Source organism: Aphelocoma coerulescens, chromosome 15 (assembly GCF_041296385.1).
Source record: "Aphelocoma coerulescens isolate FSJ_1873_10779 chromosome 15, UR_Acoe_1.0, whole genome shotgun sequence".
Taxonomy (NCBI): Eukaryota; Metazoa; Chordata; class Aves; order Passeriformes; family Corvidae; genus Aphelocoma; species Aphelocoma coerulescens.
In genome coordinates, this window is record NC_091029.1 from 8,084,368 (window position 1) to 8,104,294 (window position 19,927).

Genomic DNA, 19,927 nt, shown 5'->3' on the forward strand with positions numbered 1-19,927 from the left:
CTGGCCCCCAGCCTGGCAGCCCCCACACTTCTGCTCCCCCCTCCTGACTCCCACACTAACCCAGGGCTCTTTATCGCATCTGCCAAAGGGTTACACACGTTCAGAAAATGGAAGGACAGAGAGAAACAATTTCAACATTGTTTCATTCTACTATATACAGCCCATTGCTGACCAACTCCACTGAAAACAGCGGCGTGGCGGGTTTCTCCCGAAGTCTCAGGGTAGCTCACTAGAAAAACCAGAGGAGTTTATTCCTTGCTCTTTTCATGTAATCACAGCCCTAACATTTTTCTGAAAGTACTACCTCTCAAAACTTTGAAAGGTTTTTATTAACAAGACATTTTCAGAGTAGGAGAAATATGGCACAAAACTACAAACTAAGTTTGTGTCCACTTACACTACAACATCAAAATAATCTGTTCTGCATCATATTTACAGAAAGGAACAAGAATATCTTTATGCCTATTTTCATTTTCCAGCTCCCAGAAACAGGTCATCACTTGCAAATGAGCAAAAGCACAACCAGACTAAGCAGTAAATCCAAAATGACAGATTAGCAATTCCAAATTGGCTGAAGTGGGGACCACATCCTTTGGCATAATAAAAGACCATTTAGCAAAAGTGATGCCTTGATAAAGATGATCCTGGCACTAGTTCAAGCATTCATTCCTTCCAAGGTTATATAAACCTCACAAAACTGTAAATAGAACATCAAGCACCGTTACTGATGGGAATGCAGAACAGGAGGGGAAATGGATATTTGTTTTCTCTGTGAAGGCCATGGAATGCAAGCCCACTTCCTCTGTGCCTCTTTCCTCCACAGATTTTTCCCAGTCTGAACCTTAGGGATGATTTGGAGATGAAGGGACTTCATACCAGCTTATCTACAGAAGCTTCAGCAAAGCCTCTTGATCTCTTTGGAACAATAGAATGCAGAAGTTAAAAATGTATTTGTTTTTTCAAGTTCTAATCTAATCCCCTTCAACTTCAGCAGCAATTATTCAGAGATGATTAGCCCCAGAGGAAACTTTCAAAGACTGTCCCCTGAGAAATTCAAAATTTCATTCCTTTAGCCATGTTATATAAAAGGCACGTTACATATTTATATACTGGTCTATTTTGACCACTCTGTGTCAATGCATAAATAGAAATTTTATATATATATATATATATATATATGTAATGTGCCTGTCATATCAACAATTTCCAGGGAAAATATTTATAGGAGACTTTTTTCAGACATAAGTCTTAAAACAAATAGTTCTACAAGGGTACCCAAGATTCTACTTAACTACTAGGCATATACAATTTACATAGTTCAAATAACAGGAGAAACAGTTATGACTTAGAGAATTTAAGTCTACTTGCCTGCTTGGAAGCATTAAGGAAAAAAGGAAAACAAAAACCATTTTCAAAAAATGCTCTTGACATTTTCCAAGCGTCCAGTACTGCTGGCTATCAGCTGATGGGCTACTGTTGCTTTGCACATGCCCCAGTAAATGGGAGGCAGCTAATTTGTGTACAGAACTTGCAGAAGTTCCACTCTTGTATGTGCACAGCCATCAAGTGTGCTTATGCTGCTGAAATGAAGTTATATAGTGATAAATATGCAGCTCACTCAATCTCCAGTAATTCATATTATTAACCACTAATTATGGTGATAATCAGCTGCTTCTGCATTTCCTCTTAGGAAAATTTTTTGCTATTTATATCAACATGCCAGGGTTAGCCAATATCTAACCAGGGTTAGCTATTTTTAAATATGGATGCTATAAGGGAAAAAGGAAATGCACAGACCAACATAAATTTCAAAAATTTCCATATATGGGAGTCAATCTTCCACCTCAGAAACACACAAAACTGCTTGTACTTTTGGATTTCTTATTCCAAATCACTGCACATGTGCAATGATCCTTCCAATCATGCTTTCCTGCAGTTATGGACATGGATCCAAGCTGAACTGGATAAAAGAAGGATAAAGAGAAAAAGCCCACTATCTTACAATTGGCAGCAAGTCTTCAGTTTTCCCACTGCAAGTAGTAAAAGCATTGGCAGCATACTGCTAGAATTTAAATACCAGGCTAAAAATTTCTGAGTCTTTACAACTTGAACATAAAAATACCAAATTAAAAGGCCTAGCAATAACTTGGAAACAGAGTGAGAAATCAAGAGTTTGAAAACGCCAAATCCATAAATTGACACGTGCAACAAAAATACTATGATTTAAGTCAAGGTTAAGATGAAAAAACATATGTATTACCTGTATTATGGGATTTTTAAGACTCAAAAGCCTATTTCTACTCCATAACCACAAGACATAAAAATAAATTTACTGGTAACATGCTTGCAATAAGCACAAGCACATCTGAAATGACATTAGACTGTCAGTCTATCCCACCACTGTATGCTTAAGGCAGCATATGTAGCTGACAAACATAAATTGATTTCAATACTTAAAATAGCAAATATCCTTATGGAAAATTAGCACCCAAATGGGAAGTGATAAACATTCTGCCCACAAGCAAGAGTGCACACACTACTTCCCATCCACAGTGCAAGCGACTATAACAAAACACTGTAAGGGCAACTTGTATGCTCAGGTTAGGTCTGTCATTTTGCACAACTCCAATCCCACCTGCCATAGGCAGTAGTTGATGCAGAAAACTGAAATTGGAACACATCACCTTATATTAAAGAACAAGTCAGAAAACTGAAAATGGAACATTATCATGTTATATTAAAGAACAAGTTTTAGAAAGTCCCTCTTACCTCAGCCTCTTTCTGCTGGAGGATTCTATCCTTGTCTACCACTTCCTCTTCAACAGGCCTATTGAAGAAAAGAAGGCATTGATAGTATAAAATATAGAAGTAAAAATCTCCAAGAACAGATTCAAGACTCGTATTTTAATTAATGTAACATTAACAAAGTCTACATGCTTCCACACAGGGGAAATTAAGACATTTTTAAAATCATGCTTCCCTTTTGTAAAAGGCCATCTTTACCTCACAGACTTCTGCTATTCACTGTCCATTTCTTAAACTTTGATTTCTTTACTGCTATATGGATCTTTAATGAAGAGATTTCCTCCACTATCTATTCACAGTACAAAAATCAACCACTAAAAAGGTGTGTAGGCTATTTCGTATTTCCTTCCTTCTTTAACATCAAAATGATTTGCTGAATACTTAAAGAACAAGTGGAGTGTGGACAAGAGCAATTTGCTATCCAAAAAGATGCAGCAAAGGTAGATGTGGATTTTTTGCATTAAGTTGCCAAGGACAACCTTGCCAAGAATTAAAAAAGAGATAATAAACTCCATAAAAACACATAAATTATCAGAAAAGATTCTTTGGTCTAAACTTCTCTCTTTAGCTATATATGAAGGAGCAAGAGAAGAAACACCTCCCTAAGCAGATAGACTGGGGCCTATTTAAATGTGCCCACTAGTGTTCATTTTCTCCAAGCAGATATCATTGTGTAAAACCTATTTTGCTTGCAGGCATCTTCTTTCTGCACATTCCAATTAAAAGCACAGAGAAAAGGAGATGGATACAGAACACACAGCTGTTTATAAGCACAGCACTTCGCTATATATTAGTCCTCTTCAAGCACAGCATTTCATACAAATTTCAGAATTCCATAGATTGAAATCTCATCAGAAATAATTGTTTACAGGTGGGATTAGTTAGAAGGAAGAGCAAGTCCCATGTCAGTGGGGAATGAGGAGCAGCAGAGCCCACGGGCAGCACACACTTACTTGCCAGTGCGTTTTAGCCTCTCGGAACGGAAGTTCTCGTAGTGCAAGTCTTGGGTCACCTCCTGCAGGTCCTGCATGTGCGTTCTAGAACATGCAAAGGGCTATTGAACACTCTGTCATTCTCAGCAAAGCAAAGAAAAACACCCTTTTATCTTCTGTTTCTGTTTTATCTAATGGATCTATTTACCAGAAAAGTAAATCCTTACAGACCAAGCCAGTCAGAAAGCCAACCAGAACTCTGCTTTCAAGTTCATTGATCTTTAATTCATTCCTAAGTGCCCCCATCAATATTATTCAAAGACCCAAAATATGCTGCCCTCCTCTTGATCATTAATTACTTCAGACAAGTTGTTTATACCAGTTTTTTGCAGTGTTAAGAACCTTCCAAAGACAATTATTCAGAAAGATACTTTAATTCCTAAAGTATTTTATTACTCTTAAGTGCTGTCAAATATAATTTGTAACTGGGAACTAGGTGGAGCTGCTTGGCTCGCACAACAGCTGACACTGCGTAACAATTTCCAATTGCCAAAAAAAATAAAAAAAGGAAAACCCGCTTTCTCCCAATGCCCAGCAGAGGGCAATCCCTGCCCGGTGCAAACTGAATTTGGAATGACACAATGGAATTAATTTCCAACAATAGCAAATCATCGTTTTTAAAAAATCACTTAAAACCATTTACGCAGGCAGAATATCCGTATCGGCTAAAATCACAACGGGGTGGGGTATCATATTTAACAAAGGATTTCCCATACTGCCAAGAAAATTGCCCTTTGCTTTTAGAATACTCTTCACTTTGAAGAGTATTTTAAAAGCCTCTCTGCCCCACCAGCTGCACCATAACAAAACTTCAGTTGGTATGTAAAGCCATCAAATCAGTTCACTTAAGACATAAAACCATCACAAATATCTGGCAACATAAAATATAGAAAATATTCTGAATTCAGAGATCAGAGGATACAGCAGGAAAACAAGCTGCAGGGGACTAAAATGTCACTCTACACTGCCATCAGGGCTAGTTTTAAATTAAGGAATTAACATTGCTATAGGTCTTTAGTCATTGTGGCAGTTACGTCACCACAGGAGATGGGATCATTTTACCATTACTCACACCAGCATTGTGCGCAGCTTGAGGAAATCATTGTGCTCTGGATTTTCAACTTCAACAACTCCCCAGGGATACAGGCGGCCTCTGATTTTTTTCCCCTTCACCTCAATAAGTTGATTGGATCCAATAACAGCGAAGGGAATGCTAGCCTAGTTGAGACAGAGAAAAAACAAGTTACTGTTTTGATTTTTGGCTGGTTAGTTTTTGTATTTTGCTTTGTCTTTCTTTTAAAGAAAGGACAAAGATTCAAGTAACAAGCAGGAGGGGGGGGGAAAGAAATGTTGACAAACATTCTACTAAAATCCTTTCACATCAGAAAACCAACAAATCCCATTCTAGACAATTCAACCTCTCCTAATGAGCACCTGTAGCTTTGTTAGGATCAGTTTGTATGAACAGAGGCACAGAAGGAAATGACGTTTCGCTTTAGGAACACTTGGCTTGTTCAAGTACAGTTTGGGCATAATGTGTCATCTGACATAACATCATGCATGGAGAACAGCCAACAGAAACATACTTCAGATACAGAGTGAAGTACTTAGAAAGAGAATTTCAGACACATTCTTCAAACACCTTTGCAAGCACAAAGAGGAAATTACTTTAGTAAAACCTTGATTATCTGCTTTAAGAAGAGGCAAGTTGTTAATTAGTACTGCAACTGTAACACACACATTCTCTCTCCTTGCTCGCATGTTACAATGTTTGAGTCAGAAAACAGACTGCAAACAGTAGCTCATGTTTAACAGTTGTTTACACTTAAAACAGAAAAGAAGAGAAAGTCATGACATACTACACTTGGAATTCTGATGAAGCAGAGACTGGAATAAAAAGGATTATAATTCAGAGTCAACATACGAAGGAAACTGAAATTTTCAATACGTTGTAAAAGTAATAAAGTACCCTTCGGCATATTGTAGAGTGAAGAACTACAGCAGTAAAATGATAAACTAGGAGTGAAACTTGCCTTTAAAACTCTAGTTTGTTCTTTAAACTCCTCGTCTTCATCAGAATCTGCATCAGGGAGCTGATAAATCCTAATGCCATGTTCAGAAATCTCATCCAGAACCTGAAAGTTTGCAAAAAAAGAAGCAATAATACTCTTATTTCATTGAAGAGGTATTCAGTTAAAAATACATAAAATTGATTTACTAGTCTGTCACCAATATTCACTTGACTCAGTGTCCAAACTGCAAAATAACATAGGCTTGAAGATTTTTTAAAAGGCACAAAAGATAAATGTATTTTTAGAAAACATAGCAAGTAAATCATTAAAAAGTGGCAGAATATTTACAAGGCAAATACAGAAGCAAAGTGAGGTTAATATGAAAAAAAGAGTAAAAGTAACAAGAAGGAATTCATTAGTTACAGCATCAAAACCATTCACCCCATGTCAAAGTACATTTCTGTGCATTTGATATGTTCAAAAATTTAGAAGACAGTGCCTATTGCCTCTTGAATCAAAAAAGATAAAAGCTTATTATCCACTTAAACTGCAGAAAGTCCTTAAAAATCCACTAAGAAAAAGACCCTGTTCTTGAACGGTTTTCTTTGTCATTAATGCCTGAGGTTAACATAAAAAATACAGTATCTGTATTCCTGGGCACATTCTTTTCCTAATGAAATCACTGCAGGGGTGAGCAGCCAACATAACTCCAGGCCTTTGGCAGTTTCCAAAGGTGGCACAAGTCAACCCTTTTTTCAAAACCAAAGAGAATGTTTCTGCTGCCATACTACTGAATATACTCAAGTCAGCTCTTGTCACCGCATCAAATGCACTGACAAGAGTTACTTTCAGTAAAGGAAGTGTGGTGGTATAAAAACAGCATGAAGAATGCTGAGATTCCACAACGACTCTCTCCAAAGGGATCTCAGATGTTTCAGCAGAAAAGAGAAACTGTGCAAACTTCCTAGAGCAGCAACTGTAGCCCTACAAACAGCACCTGAACCAAGCAGCTGCACTGCTGAATGAACTCTCAGCATAGACAAAGCTTGGGCAAATTCACAGAGGGTTTTGAAGTAATTGTAAAAATATTCAGAAGAGCCTATGTAAGGACTTGTGATGGCATTACTACATACACAACTGGAGATTAACTTGGTAGCACAAAAACAAATAGACTTCAAATAGAGAGGTCTTAATGAGCCTTCCATGAGTATTGTTGGCTTCCTCAATCCTCTGTCACCATGGCAACCAACAGCTACAGTATAAATGAAAATTGTCCAATCAGAACTTGGTTATTAAACAGGTGTTTAAAAGAAAACAATTCTCCAGACCATTAGCAGAGGAAAGACCATGTATGAGCCACAGCTGTTCCCCTGACAATGTTTTCCTGCCAGGTATATAAACATCCCCTGCACTCACACACTGAATAAAGTACTATGAGCCCCCACCTACACAGAGAGCAATATTTTATAAAGAGAAATTTGGGAGTAAGTGTTGCCAATAAGCATTTAATACATTCACACAAAGACATTTAAATCAATGCATGTTGTTACTGTTTTGCAAAATGGAAGAGACCTGAACTGTCACCAAATGACAGTAAAGGATGCACAGCTGGGATGGGTGGGGCAGCGCTGCAGTTCGATGCCTTTAAGTAGTTGCATAAAACAAGAAAGCACATTTAACCTGGCTGAGATTTTCAAGATAAAATGCAAGTGGAACAATAACGGGAAAGCCGACAGCAAGGGGTGCTAGAATAATATATTACAGCTGTTAAACCTAGTGCTTTCCTGAAAGGAAAAAGAATTGCAATAAAAACAAACTGTATTTTATGCTCCTAACAATGAAACAGCATTTTGCTTCTTCAAATCTGAATTTTATTGGCCTCAGAGGATTCTGTGTTCCTAAAGATTAGCCTTCCCATGGGAAATTAAAAAAAAAGTCAAAATATTAGTTCCCCTCTCATGAAGTCATTCCTTTGAGCATGTTTCCTTAGCAGCCTTGCATGGCACAGCTTGTGAAAATGTCTTGCATTTCTTCCCACTCGAGAGTTTTAAAAAATAACTTTGAATTCCAGAAAGCCCAAACAGGAATTACTCCAAGCTGGGTTTCCTTTGCAAGCACCACAAGCTAATCTTGCTGCTTAGTCCATAGCGGCCAAACAAAAACATTTTACTTCAGATTGACGGCCAAATGGCAGAAACATCTAAAAAAAGTAAGACTTCAAGCTGCGTCAGCAAAGCAGGACTTTGATTCCTACTCTTGATTAGAGACTCTGTTGGCCAAGATGCTTTGAGTTAGAACAATATACAGTAGCTTTGATTTTCAAAGCTTTGGAAGCACATTATACATTTGACTTAATATAAACTCAGTTTGCAGACTGACCTTTGCCTGCAGTATAAAAATAATGCAAACTTGTTTACCTCCTTCCTAACCACTCCCTCGGACTACAGATGCCCTTTATCTTGTACTTAGCCAGTGTATAAATGTGGTGTCCCTATGTCAAGACTGTTTTAAAGATTAGTTAGTTAAAAGTTTGTTAAATTCCCAGTGAATCATATTTTAAAATAATTAATCTACCACTTAAATGCCTCATTCAAATCTTTCAACATCATTCTTCTCCCAAATGCTGAACCAAAAAGTAAGCAACTATGAATACTGAACCTGAAGTACATTGCTGAAAGGGTAAATACAGGGGATTTTATGAAAAGTAGCAGCTCCACAAACAATGTGAGATAAAAATCTTTCACCAAGTCAGTACAGTAACAGAAAAGGAATAGCAATAAAACCTGCACCATCAGCCACATTTTTGATTTATTATTTCCCTATGAGTTCTTTCAATCTGCATGCAGTGCACCTGTCATTACCTTATAATATTTGTGGAGGAGCAAAATTAAAAGCTCAAGAGCCTGGACAGAATTTCTTCCAGCAAGATCTAAAAGCCCTTCTTGTCTCAATGAATGGACTTTTTTTTTTATTTTTTATTTCTTTCCTCCTTTCACCTGGTTCACCATAAAGCTGCTCATTTCTATACAAATATCCCTTCCCCTTTTCAGTGGATGTTTGTCTGCATTGCAGACAAGGTTCATACAGTCACTGTCCCCACTTTCAACTTCCTCAGCTACAAAGGATTCATTCCATTTCTTGGGCAAGTTTTCTTACATCACTGAGCTTTATAAAACACAGCAGCAATGCCAGCAGTACCTGACTTTGTCGAACTGTAGTTCTACACATGCCCACACAAACCATGGCCACACCTGTCACTGTGGCACTGGTTCACACAAAAGAGCCCCAAACAAATCCTCTGCATTTAGGTGCAGTTCAGCTAATGTGCTGCTCTGCCAGCATGATTTTATCTATACTATTTTCCCAGTTAAATAAAACTGTAGTCCCTCTTCAAGAAAATTGAAAAATACTCCCAACACAAACACCCTTGGAATAAAGATCCAATAACCATTCTAAAGGCTTACAGGAAGTCACAGGATCACAATTAAAACAACTGTCATGCCCTGCATAAAAACGTAATATAAAAGATACCTTACCATGAAAAGGTTTACTCTGGTGTAAAATACAGACTGCATTTAGAAGTACTAATTATCTCTACATTACTCAAGTCATTAAATTTGTAAAAATTCACAGGCTTTGTAGGGTTCAAACCCCTTAAGACTTTATGAATTATTGTACTTGTTTTGAGTCAATTGAACCTGACAAAGCTTGTGATCTCAATAAATTTTACTGGATCACCTCTAAGCATACACAATACAATCACACCACCTACCCATTCCTTTAACAAGGTGCATGAAGCCATTCTCAGTCAAAAAAGATAAACCAGAACAGATTAAATATTTACATTCATTGCCCAGATGATGCAATAAAACGGAAATTCTATTTAAGGTTAAAGACTTGTATAACCACAAATATTGACATTATTCCATTTAATTCACTACAATGTCGTATTTGCCAAAAGCTGGGCTGTCTTGGAAAGGTTTGTCAAAACACAAAATTTCAAGACGCTGAGGAAACCTTCCAAAGCAAAAGAAAGATTTTAGTACCACTGTCTGGAAAGACAGACAGTCTCCACTCCTACCCTGAGTATGTCCTGGTGTTTCAGATGAACAGACAACCCAGCAGGAAAAATGTTCACACAATGACATGCATTTATCCATAACAATGGAGCTACAAAAGCATCCTGCTCATATATTAACTCACCTGTCCTGTCTCTGTATTAGTGTTTTAGTTTGTATCATGGGTGCACTTATTTAATAAGTTTCCAACCACATTTTGCTACAAACCATGCAGCAGAGTGCACAACCCAAGCACCTTTTGGATGAAACTGCAGATACGCCCTCAGAACACATCTAATGCACTCCCAGCACTAATGGGAACTCGGGTCACTGCTCTATGAGAGCCAGTCTGAAACATCTCCACGTCTTCTTTCAGGATTGCCTGAACCCTTGTTACACACAGTGTTGCCCAAAACCTGCCCTACTGGGTGCACTGCTTGCTAAGATACATGAAGCCAGTAACAGCCACATCTTAGCAAGTGGAACTGGTAGAGCACATCAGACTTCAGTGAAGATTTCCCACCTCACACTTCCCGAAGATTAGGTCCTTGGCCAATATCATTCACCCCTCTTCAGTTTGAAATTACTTTATATTTGGCTTTTATATTGTATGGGTTGCTCTGTTCTCATGACCAAGTGTTAGACCTACTCTTCTCTTCAGCCTCTCCCTCTCCTTCAGCGTCAGGGTGTCAGCCTTGGCAATCACAGGAACAATGTTCACTTTTCCATGAAGAGCCTTCATGAACTCTACATCTAATGGCTTCAGTCTGCCAAGAAGCAGGAAAAAGAAAAAAAAAAGATTTAAAATAGGCATGGGGTCTTGTGTTGTTTGTTTTTTAACAGACCAAATGTATTAAAAATTATTTATTTCAAGTGTCCACATAAACAATATTTTCATAATAAATTAAGTCAGCTTAATGCCCTTGCTTATTAACTTGGTTGTGTAAAGTTTAAGTTGTAATTAAAATTGTCACTACACAATTAATTGGATATTAAAAACACTTATGTTTCTGGGTGATACACAATGCAGTATTGACTGCCTTGAAACAATATTAAATGCCAAAAAGGGGACAAAGTAAAGGAGAGCATTAATCCCCAAAGACTGTTTTAATTGCACAAGCTGACAGGTTGGGAAGTAACTCAATTAACATTACTGCTGAGTTACCAGTTCAAATAATGAACAGACAAGGTACAACACCCTAAAATAAAGCAGCTCAGGTTTTTGCTTACCCATGCCCAAAAGGAGAGATGAAGTAAAAGCAGCAGTGGACTCTGTTGTCTATGATGTGGCGCCTGTTCAGACCACTCTCATCATGTAGGTATCGCTCAAACTGGTTGTCAATGTAGTGGATAATTGTTTTGAAGCTGCGGTATGGGAGGGGGGAGAAAGAGAGGCATCTCACATCAGCTTTAAGTAATAAGGAAAGAACCACAAAAAGATAAGAACAGAAGGACAAACACACTTTTATTAAAAACATTACTGTTACAAAAAATTCAACTTCCTAGCATTTTATCTAGTACTGAGGAAAAATATTTTGATAATGCAAAAGGGTGTTTTCATAACAACCACTAAGTGTCAACTTATGCCTAGAGCCAATTTCAAGTGTTCCTCTGTTCACTGAATAAAAAGTTCAAGTGCAAGCTCAGAAAAAACTACTCTGTGCTGAGACAACACAGGAACAGAAGATTGAGAATTCTTCTGCCTTTTCTTCTAGGGGTAGGGGCTGAAGATCTGTTTTTAAACCAGCTGACAAATGACATAGCCTGGATATCCTCTTGATTTACAACCCCGAACCTAGAGCCAAGTTTCTATAGTTACCTCTGAAAATTCTGGTATTCTAGTCTGTTTGAATTAAATACAAATACATTTGCAAGTCATGCACTCAAGCATCACATGATTTATTAAGCTATTTTTGTTACCTTACAGAATTCTTTTCAGTTGGCAAAGAAAATAATTCCTACTTAGCTCAAGGTAATGTAAAATATTCCCTACAAAGAAGTAAATGAGCACAAAATCTGATCACATAGATTAATCAGAGACAGAGAGCAATGACTAGAGAGAGAAAAGAAAACACAATGCATAACTAAGAAGATAATTTTAAGCTGTTCCAGAGCATGCAGACACCTGCAAATACCATTAATATAAAAGAACACTTTATATTAGGTACTGCAGGGGAAGGGAAATGAACAGCTGACGTAGATAAGATTAGGTAGATGACTGTGTATTATGAACATGTCTTAAACTACTTGAGAAACAACTAAGCAGAAAGCTTAACTTGAGAAATAGGAACATCCATATTTCTGTTGCTGAGAAAGCACAAATTTGATGAGATACATTTAAGGAGGAAACAGAGCACGTAACAGAAAAGAAAATTCATAATTTGGAAAATGAACACAGAATGCTGGCAAATACTGCAACAGGCAGCAAGGTTTGACCCAGGGCTGCATGGCTGCAAAGAAGATAATAAAAGAAAGTAACAAGAATGATGGAAGAGATCCTGGAGGGAATTTGATTCTCCAAAGCTAGGTAAGCTTTTGGACTGAGAAGGAATAAATCCACAGTAGAATATATATACACACACTTACATCTTTGCAAGATTCAGCTGTTCTAAGTCATACTACAGAACACAACACAGCAAAAGATGGAATTTATTGGGTTTTGACCTTACTTCTACTCATTAGGAACCAGCATCTTAATACCTAAATGTGCTGAAACACATCAATATGGTTTTTGCTCCTGCTGATCTTCAACACTTCTCTTAGCTGGTAAAAGGTAATGAGACTGAAGACATAAAAATATTAGGACAGAAACCAAACACTAACAATAGGAAAGAGCTATCACACATTTCTCTGGCAATATAATCAGTTTACGTGCAGTTTTCTAGCTCTAACAGCTGTAATTTTCCCTACAAATATGGTGTTAGTGTCCTGTACCTCCTGACTTCTGGGAAACACCTGCCTTATACCACAGTGCTGTCATTACTTAGGAGATAGCACATCCTGTATTGTAACAGCAAACAGCACAAATGCTGCATTTAAGCCCACTGGGGGAAAATGAACAATATTATCAAGCTGCCAAAACCCACAAAATATAACCTTAGTCTGTTTAAAAAAAAAAAAATAGAGAAAGAAAGAAAAAAATAAATAATTTAGCAGCAGCCAGAGAGCAGAGAGCAGCTATCAAAGAATGACCTGCTACACCACAAGCAAGATGAAATAAAGTGTGTGATTGGTAATATCTAACAAGTTCACCTGTAGCCTGCTTTTGTCAACCACTTTTTTGAGGCCAAGTATCAAAGCAAATCTGAGCATCAAGCAATTTTTTTCCTCCCCTGATTAGATCCTCTCTCTTCTCATGAAAGATGTTATTTTAAGGACGTTTCTCTCATGATCTCAATGTACTTATGCATGGAAAAGATGTCGAATGCGTCAAACCTCCCACCATAAGGAATTTTGCTGTTCTCTGAACACAGCCCTAAACTGATGCCATGAGCAACCCTAGGTGTGGGTCTGATTCTAAAATACAGAAGTCCAGCCACCACTAAAGCTTCACACAGAATCTAAAAAATTATCACTATGGTTAACTGTGGTTCACCTCCACCTCTCCTTACATACTAAGTACAATAGCATCCAGAAGACAAGAATTACTCTGCTTCAGAAAATGCGTTGTACTAAATCTATAACAAATCATTTCCCAATCCAACACTGTTGTTCTTCCAATCCAGTAGACCTCCTGGACACACTCCTGCTAGCACAAAATCCTTATCAGTCCTTCTTCTGTGACACAAAATACATAAAAATTTACCTCAGCTCCCATCCACGAAAGTCAAACTCTAAAATTTAGCCCTTTCATCAATGCACAGACAGAGACTAAAAGCCATTAAGGAACCCACTCAGGAGAAAGATATTTGAAACAGTCCCAGTGACTGTTGCCTCCTAGAGACACCATGCCAGTTTGGTTTACCTGTGTTCACAAATAGCCTTAATAAAATTCATCACCCTGAAAAACAGTCTGCACAAATTACAGCCTTCCCAAAAAAAAAGGGCTTTATAAACCTTAGATCATGATCAGCACTATCTACCAGTGAACAACAACTGCAGTAAATGCTCCTGAACACAAAGATAAGTTCAAGAACATGAACTTGCTCCTTCCTCTGAACTACCAAGGAAGGAAGGTGGTTGCACTGGGTTAGTCTTCACTACAGTTCAGAACAAAGAGTCTGTCCATCCAAGTCCCAGAGACATCCTGTAAAGATTAACACTTTGTCAAAATGACACTTGCCTGGGCTGAAAGGTTTTTCATGTGACATAAGCAGACTAAAGTGATACCATTAACTGCATCTTTTTATTTTGCAGGATGTAAGTGCTGTTTGTTCCTGTAGCGTATTTGATGTTTCAGACTTGTCACAGAAAATTACGTATAAATTGTTCCACTCAGGTCTGAATCACCACAGAATGATTCTACTCAGAAAACCTCCAAAAAGAATGGGGAAAATCTGAACATGGAGGTCTCCAAGAAACATCTGAGCAGAATAAACAAAGGGCACTAGAACACAATCAACAGGAAGAGCTCTCTATAACACAATGCACAGGCTGCAGAGCTCTCAGCTCCAGCGGAAGGAAGCTCTAGTCAACAGTGCACAAAATAGGCAAGATCATGATGCAGCCCAGAAAGATGCCTTTGTGTTATTCCAAAAGTTCAATTTTTTTCAGCTTACTTAAGTAGGAAAAGTGGGAGGAAAATAAAAACCTCACTAGAGCTTCACTTTCAGACTTTCATTTAGTACATTACAGAACTTCACTGCCTTCACTTTTGCTGTGTTCCTACATCTACACCAGAGAAAGAAGACAAAAACCCTGTCTGATAATAAGAACACTGCAGATACATCATTCTGTCAATGCAAGAATGAAAAACATTCTATTAGCAATATATATGTTTATTTTACTTGTTACTTATCTCTTTTCTGGTCTTTAACTAATACTGAAGGACTCATATCAACCTGTATTAGCTTTATGTTCCATGTCTCTGCACAGTGACCTTTGTTTGCCTTGGGATTACCACCACCACCACAAATAAAGCGTCAACAAAATTAACAACTAAGTCAAATAAATATTGTTAGCACTTCTTAAAAAACAATCACGTGAAAATTCGAAGTTTTACTCCACTGCAACTAGAAGCATCCCAGTAAGGATAGCTCATCTTTATTTGAAAAAAGTTATCAGCTTTCCACAGTTCATGAGAATTGCCTGAGTGTAATTATTTGGAAATTACGTTTATGAACTTATTAATTCTAGCTTTGTTACAAATTGCCCAGTTCCTATCTAGCTACTTTATAAACTTCTCTCTTCACAATCATCATGCTAAAGCAATTATGTGTGTTTTCCAGTGTATTTGCTGACAATTACTTCATCCATTAAAGATTCTCAGTGATATTTAGGCCAGAGAGAGCCAAGTGCTAACTTCACCATAAAAAAACACCAGTTCTACCTAAATTGCTAGTAATACACATAGAAGACAGGGAATGAAAAGAACTGTCTTAAAAACATGGAAACTGGATGGGCCAGAGACACAGAAAGTAAAAGACAAAAAGTTCCCCCACCAGAATTTTGTCCTATTGGAATGGCCATAGAGACAAAAAGCTGACTGCAGTGCTCAGAGAAACTTTTTGAAGGAGAGGCTGTTAATTTTGAGGCAGAATCATAGACACAGCCTACAAAACTTTTAAGAACATCAAAAGTGGTTAGAAAATTGAAACTGGAAGTTGTAGAAAGTAACAGACACACTAAAGTAGTGTTTGTGTACGGCACACACTTTATTAACAAAGCAGTATTTACACACATACCAGTCCTGGCTGTTAATGGCATCTCCATATCCTGGTGTGTCAACTACAGTTAAACGCAGCTTCACCCCTCGCTCCTCTATCTCTACTGTAGAAGCTTCAATTTGAACTGTTCTCTCTATTTTCTCTAAAATAAAGGAACATTTGGATTGTTATTTGCCTATCAATTGCTGCAGAGACCCCCACAGGAGAGAGCAAGAGAGGAGGAACTGCAAACTGAAGTGTGTTGTAACCTGCATGACATAAAATATTTTATCAAAATACACAAAGTAGCAGGCAAAATTTAACACCACGTTTTTGTACGTAAACAAGAAACAATGAACAAAAACGTGGGCTTATTATGACTATATGCAAAAATAAAATCACAATACTCAAAAGCACAATAGATTCTTTGTCAAAAGGTTATTTACACCTCTAACTACGATTTAAGGCACTAGAGACAAAAAGCAGTAAGAAGAAATGGGGATTAGAGCAAAACCACATTTAGGTATTTGATACCTAAAAGGTTTGGGAGGTGTTTTTTTAATAACAACTGATAAAGAAACAAAAGCTGAGTCTTTGAAAGGAAATCTAAATAAGAAAATGACAGCTCAGCAAAACATAATTTAGAAAATTTAAATACAGCATGACGAAGTTGTGTAATAGGTGAAGAATTAAGCAATATTAAGTGAAAAGAACATGAAGTTTTATAGGGTGGAGTGTGCTGGAGGAACTGCAAAACCACATTTACCTGCAGCTCCAGGAATGTAACGTTCTGGATAAAGATCAGTCAGGAACAGACTGTTAATTAAAGTGGATTTTCCTAAGCCAGACTCACCTACAAGCAAAATAATTCAGGTTATTACACATACACACTTTTTACTCCCAAGATTTTTAAAGCACCTTGTCTTTCTCCAAGCCCACATTATAGGAAAAATAATTTGTTCATCAGGATCCACCCCAGCTTTTGATATAAAAACATCAAAGGCTCAGCTAAGCACTTTGAAAACACCGGAAAAACAAGCCTCCAGTGTTTTCATAACAGTTACATGAAAATTTTAAGTTTACTGTAACAGATGTCACAATAAAAGCTGAAAGGTCATACAGCACTTGGACTATAGATCTAGAGATAGTTCAGTTACTTGCAGGGAAATCACAGCTTTTTTCATTTAAACTTACAAAATCAGGAGCTGTAACTCTCCTGCCGAAAATTTCTGAGAGCTTGAAGGTTTTCCTAAGCTAGAAATTGAACCTGGAACACTGCTGAGAAGAAAAATGAGTAAAGCAATCCCAAACTAACAGTCAAGTTTTGCACCCTTACAGTTAAGCCCATAGAGGTTCTATGAAACTGAAAATCATAAAGCAAATTATTCAAAATTCACCTGAGAAGTTTCATAATTCTGTAACTTCAAATGATACAAATTTTGTCCTACATCTGAGTAATAAAGTTAAACGTGTAAATTTAACTACTAAATCTGAGTTTCAAAAAATCACTTGTTTCCTAACTCAAGGAATCAAAGGAGTCAGCATTTAGACCAACTAGCCATATTATTTTAGATCCTACTAACCTGATCTTAGAGATGAAAAAGTTATCTGCATTTCTCATCACAAACTACATGACAAAAGAAACTCCACAATTATCACGAATTACCTATTTATCTCACAAACACTGCTGAATACTGTCACCAAGTAATCCCAAATGGTACTACAGAGAACATTTTCATTTTTCACTAAGTGCTACAAGAGGGTGACAGTTCTGTGGACTCCCTTTGCACATGTACACCATTAAACTGATTTAATGGAATCATAATTCAACATGTCACTGGGAAGAGCTTTGTGCCTAAAGGACTCTCCATCAAAGAGACTGAGAGGTGCTCATTGACAGAACAGGCATATTACAGGTTTATCTCTGACACCAGAGTGAGTCAGTAGAAAACAGCAGAAAACACAACAGCAGCATCACCATTTCAACAGCAAGATACTCACCATGAGCATTCAGGCTTTCCATGGGGAAACAAGACTCAAAGAAAGATTGAACAACTACCCCTATCATCTGACGATGAATCAGGAATACAAAAATGTCCTGTTGGCTCCAAGGCATCATCTTTAATCATTATAAATACTCCCTCCTACTAAACATGACAAAATAGTAACAGATTTAATTAGAAAGTGTATAGAGGTTCAAAGCTTTTTCTTCTGTGTAACAGCCAAATGCTAAGTAGGAAGATGTATATGTCTACCTGAAAGAAATGTTGTTGTTGTTGTATAACGCCAAAAATACTTAAAGAAGTCACTTACCAACCACCATCAGTGTGAATTCAAAGCCCTTCTTCACAGATTTCCTGTGAACCTGGTTGGGCAGATTAGCAAATCCCACATAGCCTGCCGAGTCAGAAAACTGACAAGAAAACAAAGGTTGAATATAAATGAGATCCCTTTCCCCCTAAAAAGCTGGAAAAGAGTTTACTTGATTCTACACAATAAAGTGCAGGGGTTTATAAAGCACAAGGAAGAATAGAGAATGAAACAATTTTTGCTGCAATAGCGAGGCAGACCTTGAAAAGGCTCATTTACCAAGTGGGCAGATACAAATAGAAATCAGGTAAGTACCTTGGCCTATACAAACAAAAGTCTTCCCTTGGATGAAATAAAAATAAAAATCTGCAAGCTTGCAAGAACACACTATTATTAATCTTAAGAAATAACTACAGCTAAAAATAAAAAATCTGTTCAAATTTGGTGTCTGCAGCTACTATCTTCTATAATGTATATGCTTACAGGTGAAAAACAAGAACATTGTACTAAGGAGATACATCTCTGTGTGATTGTATCTTTTGCTTGTTAAGCTGTTCACCTATCTTCACAATCTTTAACTTCTAACACAAAAGCAGGAAAAAGAAACATGCCTGAAAAACTTATCAAAGAGATTTGGGCTATAAACAGGGCAGTCTGCTTCACCATCTGTTATCCATTGACTGAAAACCTAATAGGAGCCTAAATAAGAACTGCAGCCACCTGACTTAAGGACCTATGGGCTACCTGGAACCAGATGTTTTCTTCACAGATGAGTTTATGATGAGAACAGATTTTTTACAATGCCATACACTTCCAGTGGTGTGGGGGGATACAAGGGAAATCACTTAAAAGATAATTATTTATTTGCTAACAATCCTTTTAAAGCCTATCCACGTGGGCAAAAACATTAGAAATGAAGGTTTGTCATATGAAATTTCCTTAGGTGAAGGTACCATTTTAACTTTGTAAGCAGAGACTGAATGTCTGGTGAACACCAGAAAGCCTATCACTAGGATCACATGCAATCTCTGTCTCTACTAAGCAGTTCCTTTTAAGAAACACATCTGAAGAAATAAGGTATCTTCTATTCACATTTTTAGCACTTCAGTAAAACCACAAGTATTTCAGAAGTTGAACAGATTCTAGACAAAATTTTGGCTATGCAGCCATCTCTTTACCTTTACTTTTTCACCTGACTGAGACATGTTTCTTCACTTCAAGTTTCAGACACTGGAAAAAAAAAGTCATAGTGCATGTTAGCTGACTCGAAGATTACATTACTTTTAATTTTGAACTGATCAATTGCATGTAATAATCACATTTTATTCTAGTAGAATGAAATGTCACATACTTAAGGATTACCAGAACAAACAAGCCATTAATCAAAATGTCCTGCTTCTGAAATAAATCACAGGAGTATTTAATTTAAATACTTAAAATTTTCAAAACAGAAATATTCCTTTAAAATGCAAAATATTAAAATTTAGTATCACAAAAAACTTTCACCCATCCTGTCTTCATAGAAGGATGGTTCACAGATAGGCGAATGTAGTGCAAATGTTGTCCAAACATTACATTGAGAATTGTTACCACATCCAAAAATTCTCATGAGAACAGGACACCTACATGATTCCCAGGTGAGGGTCAGAACATAACATTATTTTCAGTGACTTCAAAGTGCTATTGCTGAATAGGACACTACCCTTGGCTAACCCATGCTGGACACAAAAATTCACCCCGGTGTGAAGGACTATCAAAAAAGATTTGTTCTTTAGTTTCAGACACCCTGAACAGCTGGACTTTGGCAAGCCCTTATCTTTTTACTCAAGGATGTTAGCTGTGCTATAGATTAGTTATCAGGGCAATAGCAAGGCCCTTTCATTTAGAGCAGCCCCAGAGTAGGGACAGGAAACGCAGAAGTGGCAGGAGCACTTCACAGCTTGGTT

At 37.3% G+C, this 19,927-nt stretch overlaps 1 protein-coding gene across 4 annotated transcripts in view; it reads right to left on the minus strand.

The window, feature by feature from the left end:
• LOC138119033 (septin-2) overlaps positions 1–19,927 on the minus strand; it is a 35,411-nt gene that overhangs the window by 11,243 nt on the left and 4,241 nt on the right. For all 4 annotated transcript variants that reach the window (XM_069030474.1, XM_069030475.1, XM_069030476.1 and 1 more), the window contains exons 2-11: positions 19,160–19,211; positions 17,985–18,084; positions 16,438–16,524; positions 15,711–15,834; positions 11,098–11,232; positions 10,517–10,634; positions 5,831–5,932; positions 4,870–5,015; positions 3,759–3,842; positions 2,770–2,827 (exon numbers count right to left, since the gene is read on the minus strand). In XM_069030474.1, the coding sequence (XP_068886575.1) occupies positions 2,770–2,827; positions 3,759–3,842; positions 4,870–5,015; positions 5,831–5,932; positions 10,517–10,634; positions 11,098–11,232; positions 15,711–15,834; positions 16,438–16,524; positions 17,985–18,084; positions 19,160–19,186 (981 nt within the window). In that variant the 5' untranslated portion in view covers positions 19,187–19,211. The remainder of the gene's footprint in view (positions 1–2,769; positions 2,828–3,758; positions 3,843–4,869; positions 5,016–5,830; positions 5,933–10,516; positions 10,635–11,097; positions 11,233–15,710; positions 15,835–16,437; positions 16,525–17,984; positions 18,085–19,159; positions 19,212–19,927) is intronic.